Source organism: Neoarius graeffei, chromosome 1 (genome assembly GCF_027579695.1).
Source record: "Neoarius graeffei isolate fNeoGra1 chromosome 1, fNeoGra1.pri, whole genome shotgun sequence".
Classification (NCBI taxonomy): Eukaryota; Metazoa; Chordata; class Actinopteri; order Siluriformes; family Ariidae; genus Neoarius; species Neoarius graeffei.
Window position 1 is genome coordinate 123,822,145 of NC_083569.1, and position 24,241 is coordinate 123,846,385.

The 24,241-nt window shown below is 44.5% G+C and overlaps 1 protein-coding gene across 3 annotated transcripts in view; it reads left to right on the forward strand.

Moving 5' to 3' along the window:
• Positions 1 to 4,484: 4,484 nt before the first annotated feature.
• LOC132889736 (corticotropin-releasing factor receptor 2) overlaps positions 4,485 to 24,241 on the forward strand; it is a 191,202-nt gene continuing 171,445 nt past the window's right edge. The window contains exons 1-2 of one of the 3 annotated variants that reach the window (XM_060926535.1): positions 4,485 to 4,588; positions 4,673 to 4,800. In XM_060926535.1, coding sequence (XP_060782518.1) covers positions 4,485 to 4,588; positions 4,673 to 4,800 — 232 coding nt within the window. The remainder of the gene's footprint in view (positions 4,589 to 4,672; positions 4,801 to 24,241) is intronic. The other 2 variants (XM_060926543.1, XM_060926552.1) reach the window with 2 other exon arrangements.

Consider the following 24,241-nt stretch of genomic DNA (forward strand, 5'->3'; position numbering starts at 1 on the left):
CAACTGGTCACTCAGTTTTTCCCAAAGAAAGGTAGCTATCGCTCACATGTGTGTTCAAAATATTAGCGAATGGTAAATGAACAGTATGAACGTGGTTGGATTAGCCTATCAAGAGAACACTTTTACAGTTTGTACAGTGACATTTTTTCCATTTTAATAACTGAACTGACTTGTGTGATAAACAAGATGAAATATTACGTTATGCTGGTGCTAATAACTAGTGCTAATAACCAGTTTCATAACTAATGGGGTGCCCTAAATATGCACAGATTCAGCCTCAGGGGGACCTCTGCCCTACCAAACCACTGAACCCCCCTTTGGAGAAAGAGGTAAGCAGCAATACAGCCCATAAATGCTTTAGGATTGAAGTTTTTAATGAGCGAGCGCCATATACAGTTTGCTAGATTAAAGTGTTGCTAATAACGGACAGCAGTCACATCAGACATTTCACTACCAATTGTCCTAGCACAAGAAGGCATGTGGCAAAATCTTGAATTTTCATTTGTGCTTGTAAATGCACCAGAATTAGTCACTGACCAGTTTTCATCTAGTCCCTGGTAGGTTAATACATAAAATGTAATAACAAAGTCACAAACTCAAGGTCCATGGGCTATCAAAAGTCAAATAATGACAATAGTGCAATTGTGACGAGGGTGGGCAAAGTTGGGGGGCCCAAAATTCTAATCTTTCATGGGGCCCAAAATTTCTGGCGGCGCCCCTGGTGGTGATATACGCTCACTGGCCACTTTATTAGGAACACCCCTACATCCACCTGCTGTTCTGCTTTTTGCAGTTCCCTAATCAGCCGATCCCTCGACAGCAGTACGATGCATCAAGTCACGCAGATACAAATCAAGAGCTTTAGTTAATGTTCACAATGTTCAAACATCAGAATGGGATGATCTCAATTTTTGTGTGACTTTCTTTCACTGTGGTATGGGTGTTGGTTTGAGCCAGATGGACTGGTTTGAGTATTTCAGAAACTCCTGATCTCCTGGGGGTTTCACACACAACAGTCTGTAGAGTTTACACAGAATGGTGCCAAAAACAAAAAAACATTTTGTGGATGGACAAAACAAATGCCTTGTTGATAAGAGAGGTCAGAGGAAAATGGCCAGATTGAGCAGTTGGAGCTGACAAGAAGGATATAGTAACTCATATAATCACTCTTTACAACTGTGGTGGGGCGGCACGGTGGTGTAGTGGTTAGCGCTGTCGCCTCACAGCAAGAAGGTCCGGGTTCGAGCCCCGTGGCCGGCGAGGGCCTTTCTGTGCGGAGTTTGCATGTTCTCCCCGTGTCCGCGTGGGTTTCCTCCGGGTGCTCCGGTTTCCCCCACAGTCCAAAGACATGCAGGTTAGGTTAACTGGTGACTCTAAATTGACCGTAGGTGTGAATGTGAGTGTGAATGGTTGTCTGTGTCTATGTGTCAGCCCTGTGATGACCTGGCGACGTGTCCAGGGTGTACCCCGCCTTTCGCCCGTAGTCAGCTGGGATAGGCTCCAGCTTGCCTGCGACCCTGTAGAAGGATAAAGCGGCTAGAGATAATGAGATGAGATGAGACAACTGTGGTGAGCAGAAAAGCATCTCAGAATGCAACAACAGAACAGAAGTACACACTCCTGCAGCCAAAAACAGGGATCTTAGAACCAACAACAAGTTGCTATTAAAGTGACCGTGGAGTGTATTAGACTGCTGTTTGATTTATTTCAAAGCTCACCTGAATCTTTTCATTCGTGCATCATCACACGCATCATTGTGTTTATTTTTCGTTCTGTTTTCTCCTCGTTCCCATGTGGGTTTCCTCCTGGTGCTCCGGTTTCCTCCCACAGTCCAGTTCGGTCAACTGGCTGCTCTTGTACCCCTTTTCCACCAGCAGGGAACGGGCTCCTTTTCCAAACCAGTTCAGAACCTGAAAAGTTGAACGGAAAGATGTCGAACCGTGAAGACATCAGTGGGCGTGTCATTAGTTTGGAGAGTTTCTACGTTTTCTTATCATTAGTATTTGCTCCATGCTTGTTCTTTGGATGAAAACTAATATCTGCAATAACGGAACAAAAGCTTGCAGGTAATCAATGCGATCTTACCCACCATCTTGCCCGTTGCACATTGTGGCCCACCATCCATTCCTGATGTGTCCTTGACGACAGTGGTTTTGCTCAGTACTGGCGGAAACGCAGGCTGGATCACTCGCGCCAAGGTTCAGAATCCTGAAAGAACCGAGTCCAGAACCCATGGAAAAGTGTCGAAGTGTGAGTGTGATGGTTCTGTGTAGCCTTGTGATAGATTAGTGAACCCGTCTCTCATCTGGAGTCAGCTGGGATTGGCTCCAGTTTCCTCCACGACCCTGACAGCATAGACAATGAATGAACGGGATGGATGAATGTCTCGTGTTTACATTTCATCAAATTACATTTGAAAGCACTTGTTTCCTTCTGCAGTCCGTATTTTCTACTCTTGGCTGTTTTCTGGTAGAAAGGTGTGTGTGCTTGTGTGTCAAGGTGGTGGACGTGATTAACTCCACACAGACATACATGTCAACCTATACGGATTGTCCGGAAATTATACGGATTTTAGCTCATTTCAAGGGCGTACAGGCGTATAAACAAAGTCTTACGGATTTTCAGTATTTTCTGACCTAAATTTATTTTGTGTATCTTACTTGAACATCGTCAGCTGATCGTCGCAAAAACATACAAAAGCTCGATTTGTAGACAAAGAACAGCGTGTACACAGGGGCAGATAACCCAGACTATGTGAAACCGGATGTTTATTCCTCAAGCCTCGTGCAGTATCGCGACTGCGAGACTTCGCTCGTTCCGGTCATGCGCACAATCTGCATTTAAACGCGCCAAATGGTCATTGTTCGAACGATTTTCTCATTGTTTACACCTGAGAGATTTTGAATAGCGTCTGCTGAGTGAAAGAATGGGAACACCGAGAAAGAAAATGAGATACGGCGGGCGGTATCTTCCTGAATGGAAGGAGACATTTAATGGTGTCGTTGTTCAGGCGAAAAATGAGGAGTACGCGCACTGCACAGTTTGTGTGCGAGATATATAAGTTGCGGCGTCTGGAGTTTACGACGTGAGGGAACACATGAGGTCCAAACTACATCAGCGAAATTTGCACCAGAAACAGAATCAGCCGCAAATGACGATGTTTGCAAAGCCTAAGACCGATGATCAACCAACAAGTGTAATAAGAGCAGAAGTTACGATCTGTAATTTTATTGCTCAGCACAATTTGCCGCTAGCCGTTGCGGACCACCTGACAGAACTGTTGCCGCGAATTTGCACGGACAGTACGATTGCGAAATCTATCAGCTGTAGGCGCACCAAAACAATGCAAATAATCAAAAAGAGCTTGGCCCCCGAAGCTACACTACCGATCATCCAGCACTGCCGGACGTCGCCATTTTCCTTGATGATCGACAAATCCAATGACAAAAAGACGGACAAGCGACTGGCCGTTTTGGTGTGGATCTTCGACATAAACAGAGGGGCGAAGTCAAGAATCATAGACATGCCCGTGTGCAATATCGGCACGGGCGAGGCGATTTTCGACATGCTGGACGAAGTTCTCAATATTTACTTATTTATTTATGAAGTTTGGTGCGGGGCGGCACGGTGGTGTAGTGGTTAGCGCTGTCGCCTCACAGCAAGAAGGTCCTGGGTTCGAGCCCCGTGGCCGGCAAGGGCCTTTCTGTGTGGAGTTTGCATGTTCTCCCCGTGTCCGCGTGGGTTTCCTCCGGGTGCTCCGGTTTCCCCCACAGTCCAAAGACATGCAGGTTAGGTTAACTGGTGACTCTAAATTGAGCGTAGGTGCGAATGTGAGTGTGAATGGTTGTCTGTGTCTATGTGTCAGCCCTGTGATGACCTGGCGACTTGTCCAGGGTGTACCCCGCCTTTCGCCTGTAGTCAGCTGGGATAGGCTCCAGCTCGCCTGCGACCCTGTAGAACAGGATAAAGCTGCTACAGATAATGAGATGAGATGAGATGAGATGAGATGATACTACAGGTGGACGCCCAAAGGGGTTGACATGTATGCTGTTTTCTGGTAGAAAGGTGTGTGCTTGTGTGTCAAGGTGGTGGACGTGACTAACTCCACACAGGTGATGTTAATAATCTGAATATGGAGATCAGAATACCAGGAACTTTCTCCACAGCTTCACTTGGGGACCCACAGTGAAATGATGTTCCGATTTTCTCAGCACAGCAGCGCACTTTCAGGTGGCCTGAATCTCAGATCTTCTGCCATTCCGGTGTGCTGAAGCCACACTGTGAGGTGACGTCGGCTCCACCCTGCATCGTGCACTCATCATTCACACGCCGTTTGGGATGGAACCGGTGTGCGTGTGCGTGTGCGCGCTGGAGGAGACTTAAAGCGGAGTTGCGCGCTGAGGAGGAGGAGGAGGAGGAACACTCCGAGTCCCGGCTCTACAGTATCTGTGTATAAACTGATCCCAGGCAGCAGTGAGGGATTAATGGAGGTCAGTCTGCTGGAGCTGCTCAGTGTGGAGCTCAACTGCAGCCTCGCGGACGCGTTTGGAGACGCTGCGTCCGGAAACGCGTCAGGTGCGCGTCTTTCAGTCCGATGATGATGATGATGGTGTTTTGCTTTGAGTGAGTTCTTAAATGATTTTTGCTTAATGTTGTGCATATAATTGTTTTGCTCAGACGCTCTGTACTGCAACGCCACGGCGGATGAGATCGGCACGTGCTGGCCGAGGAGCGGCGCGGGGCGGCTGGTGGCGCGGCCGTGTCCCGACTTCATCAACGGGGTCAAGTACAACAGCACCAGTAAGGAGCAAGTTTCAGCGCGTGTGTGTGCGGTTCTTTGTGTTTCACGCACATGCATGTGCACACATCTTTTTGTCTTCGCGCGCTGTCTCTTCTTTACATGCATGTATACGTCTCATCTCATCATCTGTAGCCGCTTTATCCTGTTCTACAGGGTCGCAGGCGAGCTGGATCCTATCCCAGCTGACTACGGGTGAAAGGCGGGGTACACCCTGGACAAGTCGCCAAGTCATCACAGGGCTGACACATAGACACAGACAACCATTCACACTCACATTCACACCTACGCTCAATTTAGAGTCACCAGTTAACCTAACCTGCATGTCTTTGGACTGTGGGGGAAACCGGAGCACCCGGAGGAAACCCACGCGGACACGGGGAGAACATGCAAACTCCACACAGAAAGGTCCTCGCCGGCCCCGGGGCTCGAACCCGGACCTTCTTGCTGTGAGGCGACAGCGCTAACCACTACACCACCGTGCCACCCGCATGCATACATATATACACAAAATCACATGCATGCATAAGCACACCAGACCGATTAGGAAGTTTGAACGCGCGCGCATCTCTGTGTCTGTATGTGTACGACAGATTCCTCGTGCGTCCAAACCTCTGGACAAAATGCATTTTTGCAAGTTTTTTTTTTAATCTATCTATCTTATTTAGCGCATGATGATTAAAGGACAGGCGGCACGGTGGTGTAGTGGTTACCGCTGTCGCCTCACAGCAAGAAGGTCCGGGTTCGAGCCCCGTGGCCGGCGAGGGCCTTTCTGTGCAGAGTTTGCATGTTCTCCCCGTGTCCGCGTGGGTTTCCTCCGGGTGCTCCGGTTTCCCCCACAGTCCAAAGACATGCAGGTTAGGTTAACTGGTGACTCTAAATTGACCGTAGGTGTGAATGTGAGTGTGAATGGTTGTCTGTGTCTCAGGGCCGCGTTAACCCTTGCCGAGGACCCACACCCGCCTGTTGTCAACTGCGCTCAGCAAATTCACCTCCTCAGACGTGCCTGTCTAACTAAACACATAAACTTAAATAATGACAGCGGCACAATTAGAAATACTATTGAACGATAAAACTTTATATCCATCAACACCTATTTAATCGAGAAAAAGCAATGGTGAAATAGGCAACTGCATGGTGAAAAAATCCATCAGACATCACGGTTAACAAGTCTGGTTAACTAAAGTTTAGCCTTTGAATGAGTGAGTCAATGAACAACATGTCAAGAACATAACCGAGGCCTACAACAGTTTCTTTAGTATTCAGAACAAGAACATTCATTTGGTATATAACCGTTCGTTTTCATTTTGGAATCTAGGCGACTTTTAACTTGTGAAAACAAAGAGCGATAACAAAGAAAGGAAAAATATCTTGCTTCTCAGAAATAAATCTCAAAATGTTAGGCTGTGTGAAACATTTCATCCTTTCACACACGTAATGTCCCAAACAGCAGCGGCACACAGCTTTGCACATTCAGTTTGACAGCCATGGGTCAACTTACAAGGGCACTTTCCTACTTTTCTGGAAAGCGAAGTCATTAATTAAATCATTGAACTCAAGCTGGCGTAGCGTGTGAAGACATGGTGGACAGTGATCATATTGACAATGACGGGTGATTTATGTGACAGGACAAGGTGGGCTTCCTTACAGGTGGCGAAATGCATCAAAAATGTTATCAGTATGATCAAAACTTCTGAAAATATCGTTTCATATTTTCCGATCTCGCTACCTCCGAGGCCCCATAGTGGCCGAGGCCCTGTGCAGCTGCCCATGAAGCCCATTAGGATAACGCGTCCTTGCTGTGTCTGTGTCAGCCCTGTGATGACCTGGCGACTTGTCCAGGGTGTACCCCGCCTTTCGCCCGTAGTCAGCTGGGATAGGCTCCAGCTTGCCTGAGACCCTGTAGAACAGGATAAAGTGGCTAGAGATAATGAAATGAGATGATTAAAGGATGCTTTTCGAGGCTATTAGCATTAATTAGCATTTTTGAGACGTAGACATGAGAGTGCAGCGCTTTAAAATCGCTCAAGTGATCAACTCAAGCTGGAGCGCGCGCTCTGACGTGGCGTGGCGTGGCGGGGGTGCTAATATAGATACCTGGATGTACATACAGTACATATTTGTTATTTACCAGCTGGGAGGTCCGTATGGTGAAATACTGTGACCGAGGTCTTGAAAGTACTGAGTGAGGCCCTCTGGGCCGAAGTCAGTGTTCAAGGCCGAGGTCACGGTATTTCATCATACAGACCGAACTTAAGCTGGTAAATAATATATTTATTTTTTTCTTTACCAAATTCTAACAGAAAACGAGAGCGCCCGAAAGGGAAAACCGAGCCGAGCCACCATTTTGAATCCTCATTCACGGCTGTAATGCAAATGGCTTCCTCCTCGGTATACAAGTGCACTTCCATGGCAGGAAAAAAAACTGCATTTTGCCGCCTATGTAGTCCCCTATTTATACAAATAGGAGTCATTCAGGATTCAGCCATGTTTTTGCTCGGCGTTAGCAATAGTTAGAGGTTTTTAGCTTTCTCCTGAAATGTTTTCTTTTATTTCTTCTTCCTCAGGGTAGTAAAACTCGCTTTCGCTGTGAACACTGTCGTTATCGCTATCCATGCTGTAAAATTAATGCTGTTCTCCTGAGAAATGCTGGCAAAAATTTATAAGGTTTTTGATAATCTTATAAATAAATGAGAAATGTAAATAAATGAGAAATTCTACTAAGTTTAAGAAGAAGAAACCTTTTTTCGTCACATGCACACTTCAAGCACAGTGAACTTCATCCTCTGCATTTAACCCATCTGAAGCAGTGAACACACGCACACACACCCAGAGCAGTGGGCAGCCACACACAGCACCCGGGGAGCAGTCAGGGGTTCGGTACCTCGCTCAAGGGCACCTCAGCCCAAGGCCGCCCCACGTCAACCCATATGCATGTCTTTGGACTGTGGGGGAAACCGGAGCACCATACCTGTCAACTTTGAGGTTTGAAAAAAAGGGATATTTCCCAGATTTTTAACTCAAAATAAGGGAAAGTTTTGGAAAGTCATACCCTTCACCAAAAGTGGGTGTGTAGTTGAATGGGGGGCAATTTTCTATCTAGTATTTGTGATTTCCTGTACTCTGGTGCATGTTGGTGATAGCCAAGACCCAAACTCAATATGCTTATGGTTTATAGAGTGCATTTGTGAATAAATTATACATTTATTTTTATTTGCTTTCAGTGGTACCAGTTATTTCCCAAATTAAGGGCTAAAATACGTATCTTACGTTAAAATAAGAAAGGTCATTATATAACCAGTCAAATTCAATTCCATTGCAATTTATTATGGTTTTACCATAGTCATGGCCTCGGAACGATAGATAGATAGATAGATAGATAGATAGATAGATAGATAGATAGATAGATAGATAGATAGATAGATAGATAGAGTAATAAAGAGATAAAGAGTAATATAAGATATTAAACCAAGAGTGATTTAAAATGGGTAAGTTTCAGATAGAAAATAAAATAGACAATGAGTGGATAAAACAGTTAATACACCAATTAGTTTACACTAGGCTATTTATGAGGTCTTAGCCAGGACATACTTAATGTAAACATGTGTAGCTTACCTTTGATTATTTGGGAGGCTTTTGTTTTCCCCATGGAAAATTTCTTTGCGAGGGAAGAGTCTGGGAACATTCCAGCCACGCACTTGTTGAAATCATCAAAGAAAGAGAGGCTAATGTTTTTCTTAGCTATTAGCATCGCCATCTTCACCTCAGACCTAATCAGTGTTGCCAGATACTGCTGACGTTTTCCAGCCCAAAATATGTTCAAAACCCGCCAAAATGCACTTGAAACCGCCCAACTTGGGCGGGAAACCGCCCAATCTGGCAACACTGGACCTAATCACTTGTTCAGCCTCGCCTCCGGACGGAGTTATGTAATTACTGATGCCTGAGAGGGCGGGGACATGAATTCATGGCCCGACTTCCTGCTGTAAACTCCTGTCAGAGGCGCGTCATGAATTCGGTACCTACCGACTTTTTTATATTGTGAAAATATGGGATATTTTCGGGAAAATAAAAAAACGGGAAGACAGCGGGAAATAAGTCAAAATAAGGGATTTCCCGGGAAAAACGGGAGGGTTAACAGGTATGCGAAGCACCCGGAGGAAACCCACACAGACAACATGCAAACTCCACACAGAAAGGCCCTCGCCGGCTGCTGGGTTTGAACCCGGAGCCTTCTTGCTGTGAGGCGACCGTGCTAACCACTACACCACTGTGCCACCCCAATGATTCTAAGTTTGTTGTTGTTGTGAACGAGCGAGTCGCCAGAGGTCCGTAACTGGGGTCCGTACCGTAGGATATGGACCCGCTCGCCAGCCAATCAGAGCACAGGATTTGATGGAACCCGCACTGCAAAAAAATAAATACAAATACGCATTTAAATACAAATACATACGTGCAAAGATGCACCATGCATGAACGAACACATGCGCATGTGTGTGTGTGTGTGTGTGTTATCCGAGTGCACTGATGCCTGACACACTAAAGCTAAATAAAGAAGGTACCAAGGGCAGTGTGTGTGTGTGTGTGTGTGTGTCCTACTTCACTCATAGTACTAATAAGACTGATTCTGACACATGCTTATTAACATCCATGAACAAGTGTGTGTGTGTGTGTGTGTGTGTGTGTGTGAGAGAGAGAGATACTGTATCTGTACAGATGTGCGTGAACGTAAGTGATGAGTGCTTTGATATCTGCCTTTCATTTCACACACACACACGCACCGCTGTATAATTAGTGCATATCTTTGGCGCAGTGAGTATAACACACGCCGTTACTGCACCCGTGTTATCCATTCACGTTCCTCTCTTTGGGTTTTTTTCTCATCTTCTTTTCATTCCTTCTCTTCCTTCATTGGTTTATCTAAAGCTCCACTGAGGTTGATTAAAGTATTGGTGCTTTCTCAGTGACATTTTATAGATTAGTTTATTTTCTTTGCAGAATTTTTTTTTTTTTAACGTGGTAGATTGTTTCTTGGCTAATCTTACATCGAGCGATTACACTAAACACCTGAACTTGGTGAGCAGGGTTCTTTCTGGCAGCTTGTCAAAATAATTGAGTGGAAAATTGTCCATGTTGATGGTTCGAAGCCATTTTCAGCGTTCAGTACTAGCTGAAGTTCTGATCCATTATCTCAGTAACATTTCTTTTCAGATGACCTCTTCAGCTCAGTGCAATAGTGACAGTGACATTTCTCATGTCAGTGTCACATTATATGTGCTTGGCGACCATCTAACTGTCATTTATCAGCCAGTCGTGGGTGTAGAACCCGTGAGCGGTGAGAACCCTGCTCGGTTCTCAGGTCTGTGCAGAACACCATGACCAAGAAGAATCTCTCTCTCTCTCTCTCTCTCTCTTTTTTCATTTTCTGGAGTCAGAAACATCGCCATAGAGCTGAAAGCCCAGGTTACAGCCACATCACCACATTTAAGTTTTGAAGCGCATCACTTTTGTTACGTTTACACCTGGCATCCACACGACTCAGGAGTTTAAGCTCTTAAAACGGAGTGTTTTGGAAATGCTCCTGACCGTGTTTTGGTGTGAAAACTCCAGGGTAGTGTTCCAGTGCAGACAGGAAAAGCAGAGACATTTGGAAACGATGACTCAGACACCCAATTTCACTTCCTGTTTGGGCTTCATCAATGACGACATATCCTCCACTGATTCATCACACTCCTATCATGTGACTGTTTTCCAGAACAAAACAAATGGCATCAGCTGTATATACGGTCACGTGCATGGCCGGTGTACATGAATAGTCATGTGATCTGCATTTTCAGATCTTAGTGTGGGCGGAGATTATTTCAAATATGAAGCTAAAATGCTCGTCTGGATGGAGAACATTTCCATTTTCAAACGAAAATGTATTAATGTGGACATAACCGGGGCGGCACGGTGGTGTAGTGGTTAGCGCTGTCGCCTCGCAGCAAGAAGGTCCTGGGTTCGAGCCCCGGGGCCGGCGAGGGCCTTTCTGTGTGGAGTTTGCATGTTCTCCCCGTGTCCGCGTGGGTTTCCTCCGGGTGCTCCGGTTTCCCCCACAGTCCAAAGACATGCAGGTTAGGTTAACTGGTGACTCTAAATTGAGCGTAGGTGTGAATGTGAGTGTGAATGGTTGTCTGTGTCTATGTGTCAGCCCTGTGATGACCTGGCGACTTGTCCAGGGTGTACCCCGCCTTTCGCCCGTAGTCAGCTGGGATAGGCTCCAGCTTGCCTGCGACCCTGTAGAAGGATAAAGCGGCTAGAGATAATGTGATGTGAATGTGTGATGTGGACATAACCTGAGGACAGACATCTGAGCAACACTGACTGCTCTCAGCCAATCACACGCCAGCTCTGAGAACTGCTAATGAATATTCATTGATACATGTGACCGCTCACCGAATCCAGGGACACATGTCGGCCGAAACGAATCCGAGATAATCGCAAAAGAAGCATTTTTTTTCGAAATTTGTGATTTTTGTTTTTTTTTTTCCATCATGTGCAAGTTGAGATCTTGAAGAATGCAATCAGTATTTCAGATAATAGATTGTTTTGTTGGAAAAGCATACATTTTTTGTTGCAAATTGTCTCGTTTTTGTCAGGACTGTAGCCTGCTGGGGGGTGTGGGTAAATTACCATATGGGCCATTCACATGAAGATTTAAGTCATTTGTTTTTTTTTCCGCGAATCAGCTGTATGATGCGGGCTGAGCGCATGGCTACTTAGCTGCATACAGGCGTGTGATTTCACTATGGAATGAGTTAGAGCGCAGAGGAGCAAACACCGCGAAGCAAACAGACACTCGGTATTTACATCGGAGATAACCATTTCTAGCAAAAAAAAAAACGCAACCTCGTTTTCCAGATTGAATGGAATACTTGAATGATCGGATGATACACGGACCGTTCTAGGATTACATTCCATCGGAGGCATTGGTGTGTGCAAGGCGCCGTTTCTCTTTCTGATGGGGTGAGTTTATTAATCTAAGGCTGTGTGGTTATTTTTGCATGTAACGGAGAGTGTTGTGGTTTGGTTAAGCCTAGGTCACAACCGGACGTACGATTTTTTTGGCCGTGTGATTTTTGGCATTTCCCAAATCGCTGCGGTTTCTTTTTGTTCATGGAGAAAGACGCGCGTTGGCCGTAAGTTTGTCTTGCAACCTGAAAAAAACATAAGCGCCTGTAGAGTTTGTTTGACATGACAAAGAACCTCTACGGCCGGTCTGCGGCTCGAAAATCAGCACGTCACACGCGCGCTCTCGTGCGTTTCATGCGCGCTCTCCGTGTGTTTCTTGCGTTTTTTGCGTGTAGACCAGCCGTAGGAGCGCGTACTGTACGGCCGGTTGTGACCGAGGCTTTACATGAAACTAGCGTTGTGTTAGTTGTGTCATCACCGTGCTATCTTTCTTTCTTACGGTGTGAGTAATTTTTCAACCACAAAACGTTAAAGTATACTTTAGGACTTATTTTTGTACTTCATAATTGTGTTGGGCATACTTTTCATGGAAGGAAAATTGACGTGGTGATCTTTGTTTACATGACAGTAGCATCGTGCTAGCTCGTAGGGGGTAGGGCTTTCCTTAATGTCATGCAAATGAGCACCATTATGTGCCCGCCCTACACCCAGAGTAGCTGAGATGGAAAACTTTGAGGGCGATTTTCTCCCTTTTCTGTTTTAAGAGGTATACACTTTCAAAAGGCCACACATTCTTCAAATATTGTCAGATCTCCACATGGAAGGCATCATTGGAAAGCTTAGAAACTGTACTTTCTGAATCTGTCAATAACTCAAAATGCCCCCGGGCCGACATGTGTCCCTGGATTCTGTGATCTGACACATATTCAATATCATTATTTAAAAAAACTTTTGTTTTACATAATGCCTTTACACTTTCTTTCTTTCTTCACAATGACAGAATTTAGCAGGTGCCCTTATGCAGACTCTCAAAGAAAGATACATCACCATGCTAGTCAGGGATTAAGAGTACCATCAGAGTACCAAAAACCTGTTGAGGAGGTTAGTATAGTACCAAAAAACCCATAAGACAAGCATTAAAACCCCCCTTGATAACTTCAAAGTTGTGTGCAGTGACAGATGTTGAAAGCTGAGAACAGTTGTCCAGAAAGATCACAAGGCCCTGATGTGAGGACTCATCTCCAGGGATGAAGAGCAGCTCAGACTTGCTGAGATTAAACATCCATGATGAGAGACTTGCAGAGATTCGAGCAGAACCTTGAGCGTCTGATGGATGAGTTGAGTGTCATCAGCATAGCAGTGATGTGAAAACCCATGTGAGGATGTGACCTCGCGAGCTATCTTTCCATTAACCTGCTTAATTTGCAACTTGAAACTGCAAACTAAGAAAACGAGCAATGGGAACATGAATTTCAGAAAAAAACCTCTCAAATAGTGTAAAAAAAAATGTTATGCTCGCATGAGGTGGCTTTTCAGGCAATTCAATAAAGAAGTATTTTGCAAAATTAAAATGGAAACACTTTTTTTTGTATTTCCCAAATGGAAACCCTATCTTTCTGAAAAAGAGAGAGCACTTTGGAAGAGCTATCATGAAAGGAGAAACACTACTTTAATCACTTTGTTTGGTTTTGTCGCAATGGAACCCCAGCTACTGAGAGAGCAGGTATAAAGTATATGACCTCACCAAGAGATCGGGTATAGAGGAAGAACAGAAGTGGACCAAGTCCTGAGCCTTGTGGGACACCAGTGGAGAGTCTGCATGGCACAGAAGTGGATCTCCTCCATGTCACCTGATACACCTGATGTTCCAGGCAGGAAGCAAACCATTGTGGAGAATTCCAGGACTCATGAGGATGGACGAGAGAGGCATACGATTTCCCATGTCAGACGGCTGCAGAGAGGATGAGGACTGATGACAGTTTGGCTGATCTAACTACATGGAGCTTCTCAGTCACTACGTTTACATGCACATAGAGAGAATCGAATTTCTGCCGTTGCTCGACTGAAATCGAAGTTCAAAATGCCATGTATACACCTTAATTCGGCTGAAATTGAACCGAACTTGATTTCTCGGAATCGAGCTACACGACCTAGTTTATGCGATTTCTGCCGAGCTACTTTGTGCATGTATACCCTATCGAGCTAGTTGTCGAGCTACTTCCGGAAGTGACGAGTGACGAGACCACAAGCGGGAAACACAACAGCCTCGGTCGGTATGACAACAGTAGTAGCGAGCAGCAGAAGAGGTCAGGAGGAACAAACAAAGAAGAGAAAATGGCGATGTAGAGCTCTCTGAAGTGTGGGTGGAGCACAGAGGACGGCAGGACAAAGCTTCTGGTACTAATAGGCTTTTTATTGTCAGACTTTTCAGTTTAACAGCCTACTTTTATTCTTGAGAGAAAAACACACACACATGCGCGCGCTGTGTTCTAGTCCCGGGATGAGCTGTCCCCTCTGCTCTCCCTCTGCCTCCTTAAATAGGGCGCGGTTACTGGGAAGACACACAAACACAGGTTAATTACCGTCAGGTGAAGTGATTCTGCCACTCACCTTCCCTGGCTCCGCCCTCCTGTCACAGACCGGCGCTTGACCACGCCCCCACTGCCACAGGCAAGCAGAAACGTGCACTTCTGGAGCAATGAGGAGACAGAGTTCATGCTCATTCAGCTTAAGGAGTTGAATATATTAAAATTCATGGACGGGAGAAAAACGCGTAATGGAGAACACGGAACTGATAACTTTGTTTACACTCTTGAATAGCTCTTCTTCATGACGACAACCGGAAGTGTACCAACACGATGGGGCGTGTTGCGCCACCTGTGGCTCGGGTGCACAATGCACCTCACACAATAGCCCGATTTCATTGTGTGCATGTAGGATTGGATTTCTCTGGCACCCTGCTGGGACCTTCAGCTCGATTACCGACAGCAGCTCGATTTGGATGTGCATGTAAACGTAGTCAGTGACTGCCACAACTGGTTAGGATCTTGGAGGTTGTTTGTGTGAGATGGAAAGACAGTTGATTTGTATAAAGCACAGTTGATATTTGCTGATGTTAGAGGTAGCCAGAGTAGCTTTCTTCAGGACAGGATCAGTACATGACCATATGCTAAGGATGCAGATTGGAGATAATGGAGATGAAAAGGTGGAGGTCTTGTTGGATGGTTTGGAGCTTTCTTTCTTTCTCCTCACACTAGAGATATATATAGAGAAAGTGTTTATAAAAGTGATAAATATAAATCTGCTGTATCTGTGTGTTACTCATCAGATTTGCTGCATCGCAGCGCTCCTCCATAATGACCGTTTTCACACACTCCTGTTAATGAGCTGGAAGTTGTGTTCTCTTCCCAGTGTGTGGTTTTGTTTGTGCAAAATCTGAGTTGCTTGTATGACTTTTTATGACTGTTTGCAAGGCAGTGCATAAACACAACCTTTTTACTTATTAGAATAATTATGACGCAGGTTCCACTGTAAGCGTTCTGAAGAACTGTGAGCAGATGAACCAGTGCTGTGAACAGGACGAGAGTCCACATTGCTCTTCTCCTTGTATGCAGATGACACAACCATCATCGTTATGATCCACGATGCAACAGTGAACTTCTGGCATACTGTGGAGCTGTCAGTGGACTTCAGGAGGCTTCCATCACCGCCTCTCCGTACCACACTACAAAGAGTGTAATGATGCTATAGCAGCTATAAACTGTCTTTCCCTCACCAGCTTCTTGTTTTTCTCTCTCTTCAAGTTAATGAGATCAAAAAATGGAGCACGTCATGGTACTGAGAAACCGCAAAGTCTGTCCTGAAGACCTTCTGGTGGATAGATAGAGAGATAGATGATATATGGACAGAGAGATAAATATAAGGACCTGCGGATGTGTTAAAAGATGGAGAGAAAAGTGGATGTAAAGACAGACATGGATGAACAGGTGAGAAAGAGAGAGAGACATGTTGACAGACAGACTCTGTTCAAAACAAAAGTTACAGATTTCTAACACTGGAGACTCCTTCCATAAATGTCAAATAAATGTAACATCTCCTTACAGAAAACTTCACCATATCCACAATTACACTTTTTTTAATCCGTTTATGTGGCGCATCTGCTGTACGCCTGCCTGTGAACGAGCAAACAATAATGTCTTAAAATGTTCACATGAATATAAACCCATGCTACTGTCACAGCTTCTGCTAGAAGATTAATCAAACCTTCTGACTAATCACAACTCAGAATTCAACGCAGTGGGGAAAATAAATATATAAATAGATCGAGTACAAACTGAACTTTCAGATGGAAAATGTTTAATTTATTCCCTAAAAACATCTATTAAAAATGGATGGGGAACATCCTACACCCTCATTACAAAATACCAGGACCCATGAATATGCAAATCTGTAAACAGCTTCACGTCTTTATTTTTTATTCTTTCATTGATCAGGTGTAATTAATTAACATAGTGGTATGATAAATGTTGATTTTTTTTTGACTACTTTTCCAGTTCTTTCTGTACTTGCTATCCAGAAGACTCCTGCATTCTTTCCATACCTCAGGAAGTCAGCCGTCTGTTTAAGAAGCAGTCTGTGGAAAAGCATTAAGTGGAAAATTACAGCCTGAGATGTACGGGTGCTGATCTGCAAAATGACAGTCTCACCCTCAACTGACCATCTCTACGATTTTAAGATTCAGATCTCTTTCAGAAATCTTTCACATTGCTCTAACTCTTTATAACTGCTTCTGAAGATTTATCCTCTTTAGTCATTTTTGTGTTGAACAGATACATAATCCAAAGTATGGCATTTATAATACACTGCAGGTTTTTATGAATCCTGAGATTTACAAGCTCCTCCTCTTGCCTTCCTGATATGTATTATCTCCACCTCCTGCAATGCTGATACTTATAAGATTAGATTAGATTAGATTAAACTTTGTCATTGTGCTGAGTACAGGTACAAAGCCAAAGAAATGCAGTTAGCATCGAACCAGAAGCGCAGAATACAGTATTATTGATAGATAAGTGCCAGAAGTAAGTACTGCAGCATAGTGCTGTGATGTGGAAAAAGGAGGCAGTTTGTAGGTCTCAAGATGTAATGTGACAGCATGGTGATGCTATAAGCATCGCTATATAAGCTCCTCTTCTTGCCTTCGTGATACTTCTAAGCTGCTTCTTCCATCTTGAGACCTACAAGCTCCTCCTCTTGTCATCGTGAGACCTATAAGCTCCTCCTCTTGGTTTCCTGATATCTACAAGCTCCACCTCATTCATTACATTATAATTACATTACATGGCATTTAGCAGATGTTCTTATCCAGAGCAACGTACAACAAATGCAAAAGTCAGGTAGAAAAAGTGCTGAACTTCTAGACAAGAAAGTTCTAGTGCCAACTAAACAAGTGACAGCAATACCTAATGTCATATTCTGTACTGATACTCAAACAGCCAAGGAAAGAAACCAACCATATAAGGAACAACTAAATGGAGAACTCAAACAGCTAACCCCAGACTAGACAGTACACAGCCTGGGTTAGTTTAGACCGATATGCAGTTACACAGTGGGGAGGGAAGCAGAGGAGAGGTGCAGCCTGAAGAGGTGAGTCTTCAGTATGCGCTTGAAGGTGGTCAGCAGTTCTGATCACAATGGGAAGGTCATTCCACCAACAAGGAACCAGGACAGACAGCAGTCTTGAGTGGGCTCTGTAGGAGCAGAGTGGAGGAGGGGCCAGACAACCAGTTGTAGCAGACTGTAGGGATCTGGCTGGCATGTAGGGGTGGCTCAGACCCTGGAGGTATGTTGGCACTAACCCTTTGAGAGCCTGGCAAGCTAGCACCAAGGTCTTAATTTTGATGCGAGCTGTGAGCCAGTGTAGGTCGGCAAGTAGAGGGGTGACATGGGAAGAACGAGGGAGGTTGTAGACCAGTTGTAGACAAGACTGCAGTGTTCTGGATGAGCTGCAGGGGTCTGATGGCAGAAGCTGGAAGGCCAGCAAGGAGAGAGTTGCAGTAGTCCAGGTGGGAGATGATCAGTGCTTGGATCAGGAGTTGAGTAGAGTAGGTGGTAAGAAAAGGGTGGATCCTTCAGATGTTATAGAGGAGAAATCTACACGTCTGGGTCATTGCAGTGATGTTTGCTGGGGAGGAGAGTTTATTGTCAAACACAACTCCTAGGTTCTTCGCACTGGGTGAAGGAGACCTAGCGATGTCCCCCAGGAAGATGAAAATGTCCAGGTGTGGAGAAGATGGAGCAGGAATGTAGATTATCTCTGTCTTGCCTGGGTTGAGCTTCAGGTGATGGTCGTCCATCCAGATCTGACAAGCAGAGATGTGAGTGGAGATCTCTGTGTCAGAAGGAAGAAAAGAGAGAAACAACTGGTGTCATCAGTATAGGAGTGGTAGGATAGACCACCAAAGATAATCAGGCCAAGAGACTGGGTGTAGAGGAAGAAGAGAAGCAGACCAAGGACTGAACATTGAGAGACACCAGTGGTAAGTGGGCATGGTGCTGATACAGTACCAGACCAGGTAACCTGGAAGGACCGAGCGGAGATGTACCCGTAGGATTTGAACCAGTCTAGGGCTGTCTCACAGAGCTGATAAGGATGACAGGAGGATGGGGTGATCAACACTGTCAAATGCAGCAAAAATATCGAGGAGAATCAGGACCGCTGAGAGGGAGGCAGCACGTGCTGCATGAAGTGCCTCACTGTTGGAGAGAAACACAATCTCGGTTGTGTGGCCAGCTCAAAAGCCTGACTGGTGAGGATCCATGAGGATGTTCCATGAGAGAAAAGAGGAGAGTTAGTTGGCAATAGCACATTCAAGTGTCTTTGACAGGAAGGGGAGAAGAGAAACGGGGCAGTAGTTCTGGAGGACAGAGGGGTCAGGCCCACATCATTAGAGGAGTAATGTGGGCCTGTTTGAAGCTGGAGGGAAAATATCCAGAGGACAATGAGGAGTTGACAAGGGAGGTGAAAAATGGGAGGATGTCAGGAGTGATAGTCTGGAGGAGAGATGAGGGGATAGGGTCAAGGGTACAGGTGGTTGGACAGTGAGAGAGCAGGAGCTGGGAGACATCTGAAGTGGAAAGGGGCACTGTTAAAAAGAATAGTTGAGAATACTTGAAATTTCAAGGCAACAGTCTGCATTAATAATTTTATGTTTTGCCAACGATGTGCCCATGATAATCCAAACTATGATAACACTGTTATCTTTATTAAGAATTCTTAATTAAGTCAATTTTCAATTCCTCATTCTGCCAACATAGATTTCTCTTTTTGCTGAACAGTGGCATTCACAGTAGTACAAAAAGGCAATTGAGATTCTCACAATTTTGGGGGGGGGGGTTTCACCTTTATTTGGATAGGACAGTGTAGAGACAGGAAATGAGCAGGAGAGAGATCAGGAAATGACCTCAGGTCAGAATCAAACCCAGGCCCCCAGATTTATGGTATGGCGCCTTATCCACCTGAGCCACGACAACATGAACTTCAACCGAAGAGAGAACCACATTGCCCAGTCCTTGCATTTGGGAGAGGAAACCACGTGTCTTGGTCATTCAGAGCATGCGCTGAATAAACACCTGTGGCAATTATGTATTTTCAATTCAGATTATTCACTATTGTATATTTACACATCATTGAGGTGCACCCTATCAGTTTGATGTGGATTTTTCTTGATGTGGATAATTCTAAAAAATAGAATTATGCTTTGTTCAAGTAATTCCATATTCACAATTGAATGGACAAGAAAATATGAATAATTATTAACGAACAGAAAAATCCACATCAAACTGATAGGGTGCACCTCAATGATGTGTAAATATGCAATAGTGAATAATCTGAATTGAAAATACATAATTGCCACAGGTGTTTATTCAGCGCATGCTCTTAATGACCAAGACACGGGGTTTCCTCTCCCAAATGCAAGGGCTGGGCAATGTGGTTCTCTCTCTGGTTGAAGCTCATGTTGTCGTGGCTCAGGTGGATAAGGTACCATACCATAAGTCCGGGGTCCCGGGTTCGATTCCGACCTGAGGTCATTTCCCGATCTCTCTCCCGCTCATTTCCTGTCTCTACACTGTCCTATCCAAATAAAGGTAAAAAAAGCCCCCCCAAAAATTGTGAGAACCTCAATTGCCTTTTTGTACTACTGTGAATGCCACTGTTCAGCAAAAAGAGAAATCTATGTTGGCAGAATGAGGAATTGAAAATTGACTTAATTAAGAATTCTTAATAAAGATAACAGTGTTATCATAGTTTGGATTATCATGGGCATACATCGTTGGCAAAACATAAAATTCTTAATGCAGACTGTTGCCTTGAAATTTCAAGTATTCTCGACTATTCTTTTTTTACAGAGGGGAAGAAGCAGAGAGTAAGGGGGAAGAGACAGGGAGGGTGGGGAGGGAGTGGAATGGGGAGGCAGAGGTGGTGAAGAAATCGTGGATGGCTATAATCTTTTCCTCAGAAAAGATTGTGAAGTCCTCTGCAGTGATGGAGGACTGAGGTGCAGCTGGTGGAGAGTTGAGGAAAGAAGAGAAAACAGAAAACAGTTGATGAGGGTTGGAGATGGAGGTATGAATTTTGGAGTGAAAAACCTTGAAGGTATCATTCCTTTCTGATACCTACAAGCTCCTCCTCCAGCTGTCCTGATACCTATAAGCTCCAGCTCTTTCCTTCCTGAGACCAACAAGCTCCTCCTCCTACCATCTTGAGACCTATAAGCTCCTCCTCTTTCCTTCCTAATACCTACAAGCTCCTCCTCCAGCTGTCCTGATAACTGTAAGCTCCACTTCTTTCCTTCCTGAGATCAACAAACTCCTCCAGCTATCTTGATAGCTACAGTACAGTGGTGCTTGAAAGTTTGTGAACCCATTAGAATTTTCTATATTTTTGCCTAAATATGACCTAAAACATCATCGGATTTTCACACAAAGTCCTAAAAGTAGATAAAGAGAACCCAGTTAAACAAATGAGACAAAAATATTATACTTGGCCATTTATTTATTGAGGAAAATGATCCAATATTACATATCTGTGAGTGGCAAAAGTATGTGACCCTTTGCTTTCAGTATCTGGTGTGACCCCCTTGTGCAGCAATAACTGCAACTAAACGTTTGCGGTAACTGTTGATCAGTTCTGCACACCGGCTTGGAGGAATTTTAGCCCGTTCCTCCGTACAGAACAGCTTCAACTCTGGGATGTTGGTGGGTTTCCTCACATGAACTGCTCGCTTCAGGTCCTTCCACAACATTTCCATTGGATTAAGGTCAGGACTTTGACTTGGCCATTCCAAAACATTAACTTTATTCTTCTTTAACCATTCTTTGGTAGAACGACTTGTGTGTTTAGGGTCACTGTCTTGCTGCATGACCCACCTTCTCTTGAGATTCAGATCATGGACAGATGTCCTGACATTTTCCTTTAGAATTCACTGGTATAATTCAGATTTCATTATTCCATCAATGATAGCAAGCCATCGTGGCCCAGATGCGGCAAAACGGGCCCAGACCATGATACTACCACCACCATGTTTCACAGATGGGATAAGTTTCTTATATTGCAATGCAGTGTTTTCTTTTCTCCAAAAATGACGCTTCTCATTTAAACCAAAAAGTTCTATTTTGGTCTCATCCGTCCACAAAACATTTTTCCAATAGCCTTCTGGCTTGTCCACGTGATCTTTAGCAAACTGCAGACGAGCGACAATGTTCTTTTTGGAGAGCAGTGGCTTTCTCCTTGCAACCCTGCCATGCACACCATTGTTGTTCAGTGTTCTTTTGATGGTGGACTCATGAACATTAGCCAATGTGAGAGAGGTCTTCAGTTGCTTAGAAGTTACCCTGGGGTCCTTTGTGACCTCGCCGACTATGTTCTTGGAGTGATCTTTGTTGGTCAACCACTCCGGGGGAGGGTAACAATGGTCTTGAATTTCCTCCATTTGTACACAATCTGTCTAACTGTGGATTGGTGGAGTCCAAACTCTTTAGAGATGGTTTTGTAACCTTTTCCAGCCTGATGACCATCAACAATGCTTTTTCTGAGGTCCTCAGAAATCTCCTTTGTTCATGCCATGATGCACTTCCACAAACATGTGTTGTGAAGATCAGACTTTGATAGATCCCTGTTCTTTAAATAAAACAGGGTGCCCACTCACACCTGATTGCCATCCTATTGATTGAAAACACCTGACTCTCATTTCACCTTCAAATTAACTGTTAATCCTAGAGGTTCACATACTTTTGCCACTCACAGATATGTAATATTGGATCTTTTTCCTCAATAAATAAATGACCAAGTATAATATTTTTTGTTTCATTTGTTTAACTGGGTTTTCTTTATCTTCTTTTAGGACTTGTGTGAAAATCTGATGATGTTTTAGGTCATATTTATGCAGAAATATAGAAAATTCTTAAGGGTTCATGAACTTTCAAACACCACTGTATAAGTTCCTTCTCCTGCCATCCTGATACCTATAAGTTCCTCTTCCTGCCATTTGAGGTACCTATAAGCTCCTCCTCTTTCATTCCTGATACCTATAAACTCCTCCTCCTGCCATCCTGAGACCTACAATGCTCCTCCTCCTGCCATCCTGAGGACCATAAGGTGCATTCTCTGTGAGTATCTTTGGGAGTTTTCTCGGCGCTGCTGCCCTTGGCTTTCTCTTTCGGGATTAAAACTCTGATGTCTGTAAAGCTGCTCTGAGCCCTCTTTCTAAGCCTCTCTCTTTATCTCTTTCTTCTCTCGCTATGCTCTCTCTCTCTTTGTCTTCTCTCCAGTCTTTTATCTCTATAATCTCCCTCTCTGTACTTTTCTCTCTCTTTATCTGTGGCTTTGCTTCTGCAGTGTCTCACATGCAACATTCTCTCACGATTAGTGTGAGGTGTGAATTAACACTCTGTTTGTCAAGTAAAAATAGACGAGGGAGTTGATAAGGAGTGCTATAAATGAAGAACCCCTCCCTCGCTCCCTTACTCCATCAATTCTTTGCCTACATGAGGAATATTTTATCTGCTCTTAAAGTTTGGCCCTGATTCTGATAAGCAGCATGTTTCACAATCCTTACCTCGGGTGTGTTCATGTGTGATGACACTGACACAGCTGTACTATGTGACACACTTGGACCGCTTGGGTTTCCTCCTTCAGGGCACTTCACAGTTTTTTAGCACATTCATCTCAAACCTTTTATAACATTCTCCAGCGCAGAGTTCAGCAGGATTCTCAGCATCAGCAAATTTAGCATCGGTGTCGCTTCTTGTTTTGAACTGTGTGCTGAAAGTGACAGCAATATTATTGCATATTGTTAGGGTTGACCCAAGGCCTGATGGGAAAATGCCAGCGTAAGGAGAAAATTTCAGCCACATACCATGATACCTATTGAAAGTGTTTGAATAAATGGTAATGCTGTGTTTGCAAGAAAAGCAACTCCCTAATGCAACAGAGAAAACTTCAGGGCAGAGTTTCGCTGTTTGGCTGGAAATTGCTCCTGATTTTATTTTGAATAAAGTGAGTAAATAATAAGACATTTCAGACTAACACACTGGACACATTTCTTTTAATTGACTACACACAATTTTTGGCTGATCCACTCCTTTTTTTAAGTAAATGTGACTAAGCTAACATAACAAATGCTCACCATGTCTTTGTACTGTACCTTCCCTTCATGTATATGGAAGTGGCAGGGAAAGAGTTAAATCACGCTGCATAAAGAAGGTAAAAAATAACCTGTGATGTGGCGTGAACGTGCCATGTGTCTCTTAGAGGAGCAAAGAGCTTTCCATCGCATGAGATTTGGAGCAGGGTGAGAAGTGTTTTTTTTTTTCTCAGGGTGTGAATGACTCAAAGAGTCCTTCAAAACATCTGTGATGCTCTTATATGGTGATGGAAGAGTGAAAGGTGCTGTAATGAGTGTCACGTTCAGACTCGTCAAACACCAGAAGAGGAAATGTATAGATTTTCAGACAGCATGGAGTTGTAAATAGCTGAGTCAGTTTCAGCTATTGGTTCTTTTACCACAAGACATGTTTGGTGTGGGGCGGCACGGTGGTGTAGTGGTTAGCGCTGTCGCCTCACAGCAAGAAGGTCCTGGGTTCGAGCCCCGGGGCCGGCGAGGGCCTTTCTGTGTGGAGTTTGCATGTTCTCCCCGTGTCCGCGTGGGTTTCCTCCGGGTGCTCCGGTTTCCCCCACAGTCCAAAGACATGCAGGTTAGGTTAACTGGTGACTCTAAATTGACCGTAGGTGTGAATGTGAGTGTGAATGGTTGTCTGTGTCTATGTGTCAGCCCTGTGATGACCTGGCGACTTGTCCAGGGTGTACCCCGCCTTTCGCCCGTAGTCAGCTGGGATAGGCTCCAGCTTGCCTGCGACCCTGTAGAAGGATAAAGCGGCTAGAGATAATGAGATGAGATGAGATGTTTGGTGTGTTTGCAGAGGCCAAGGATAAGT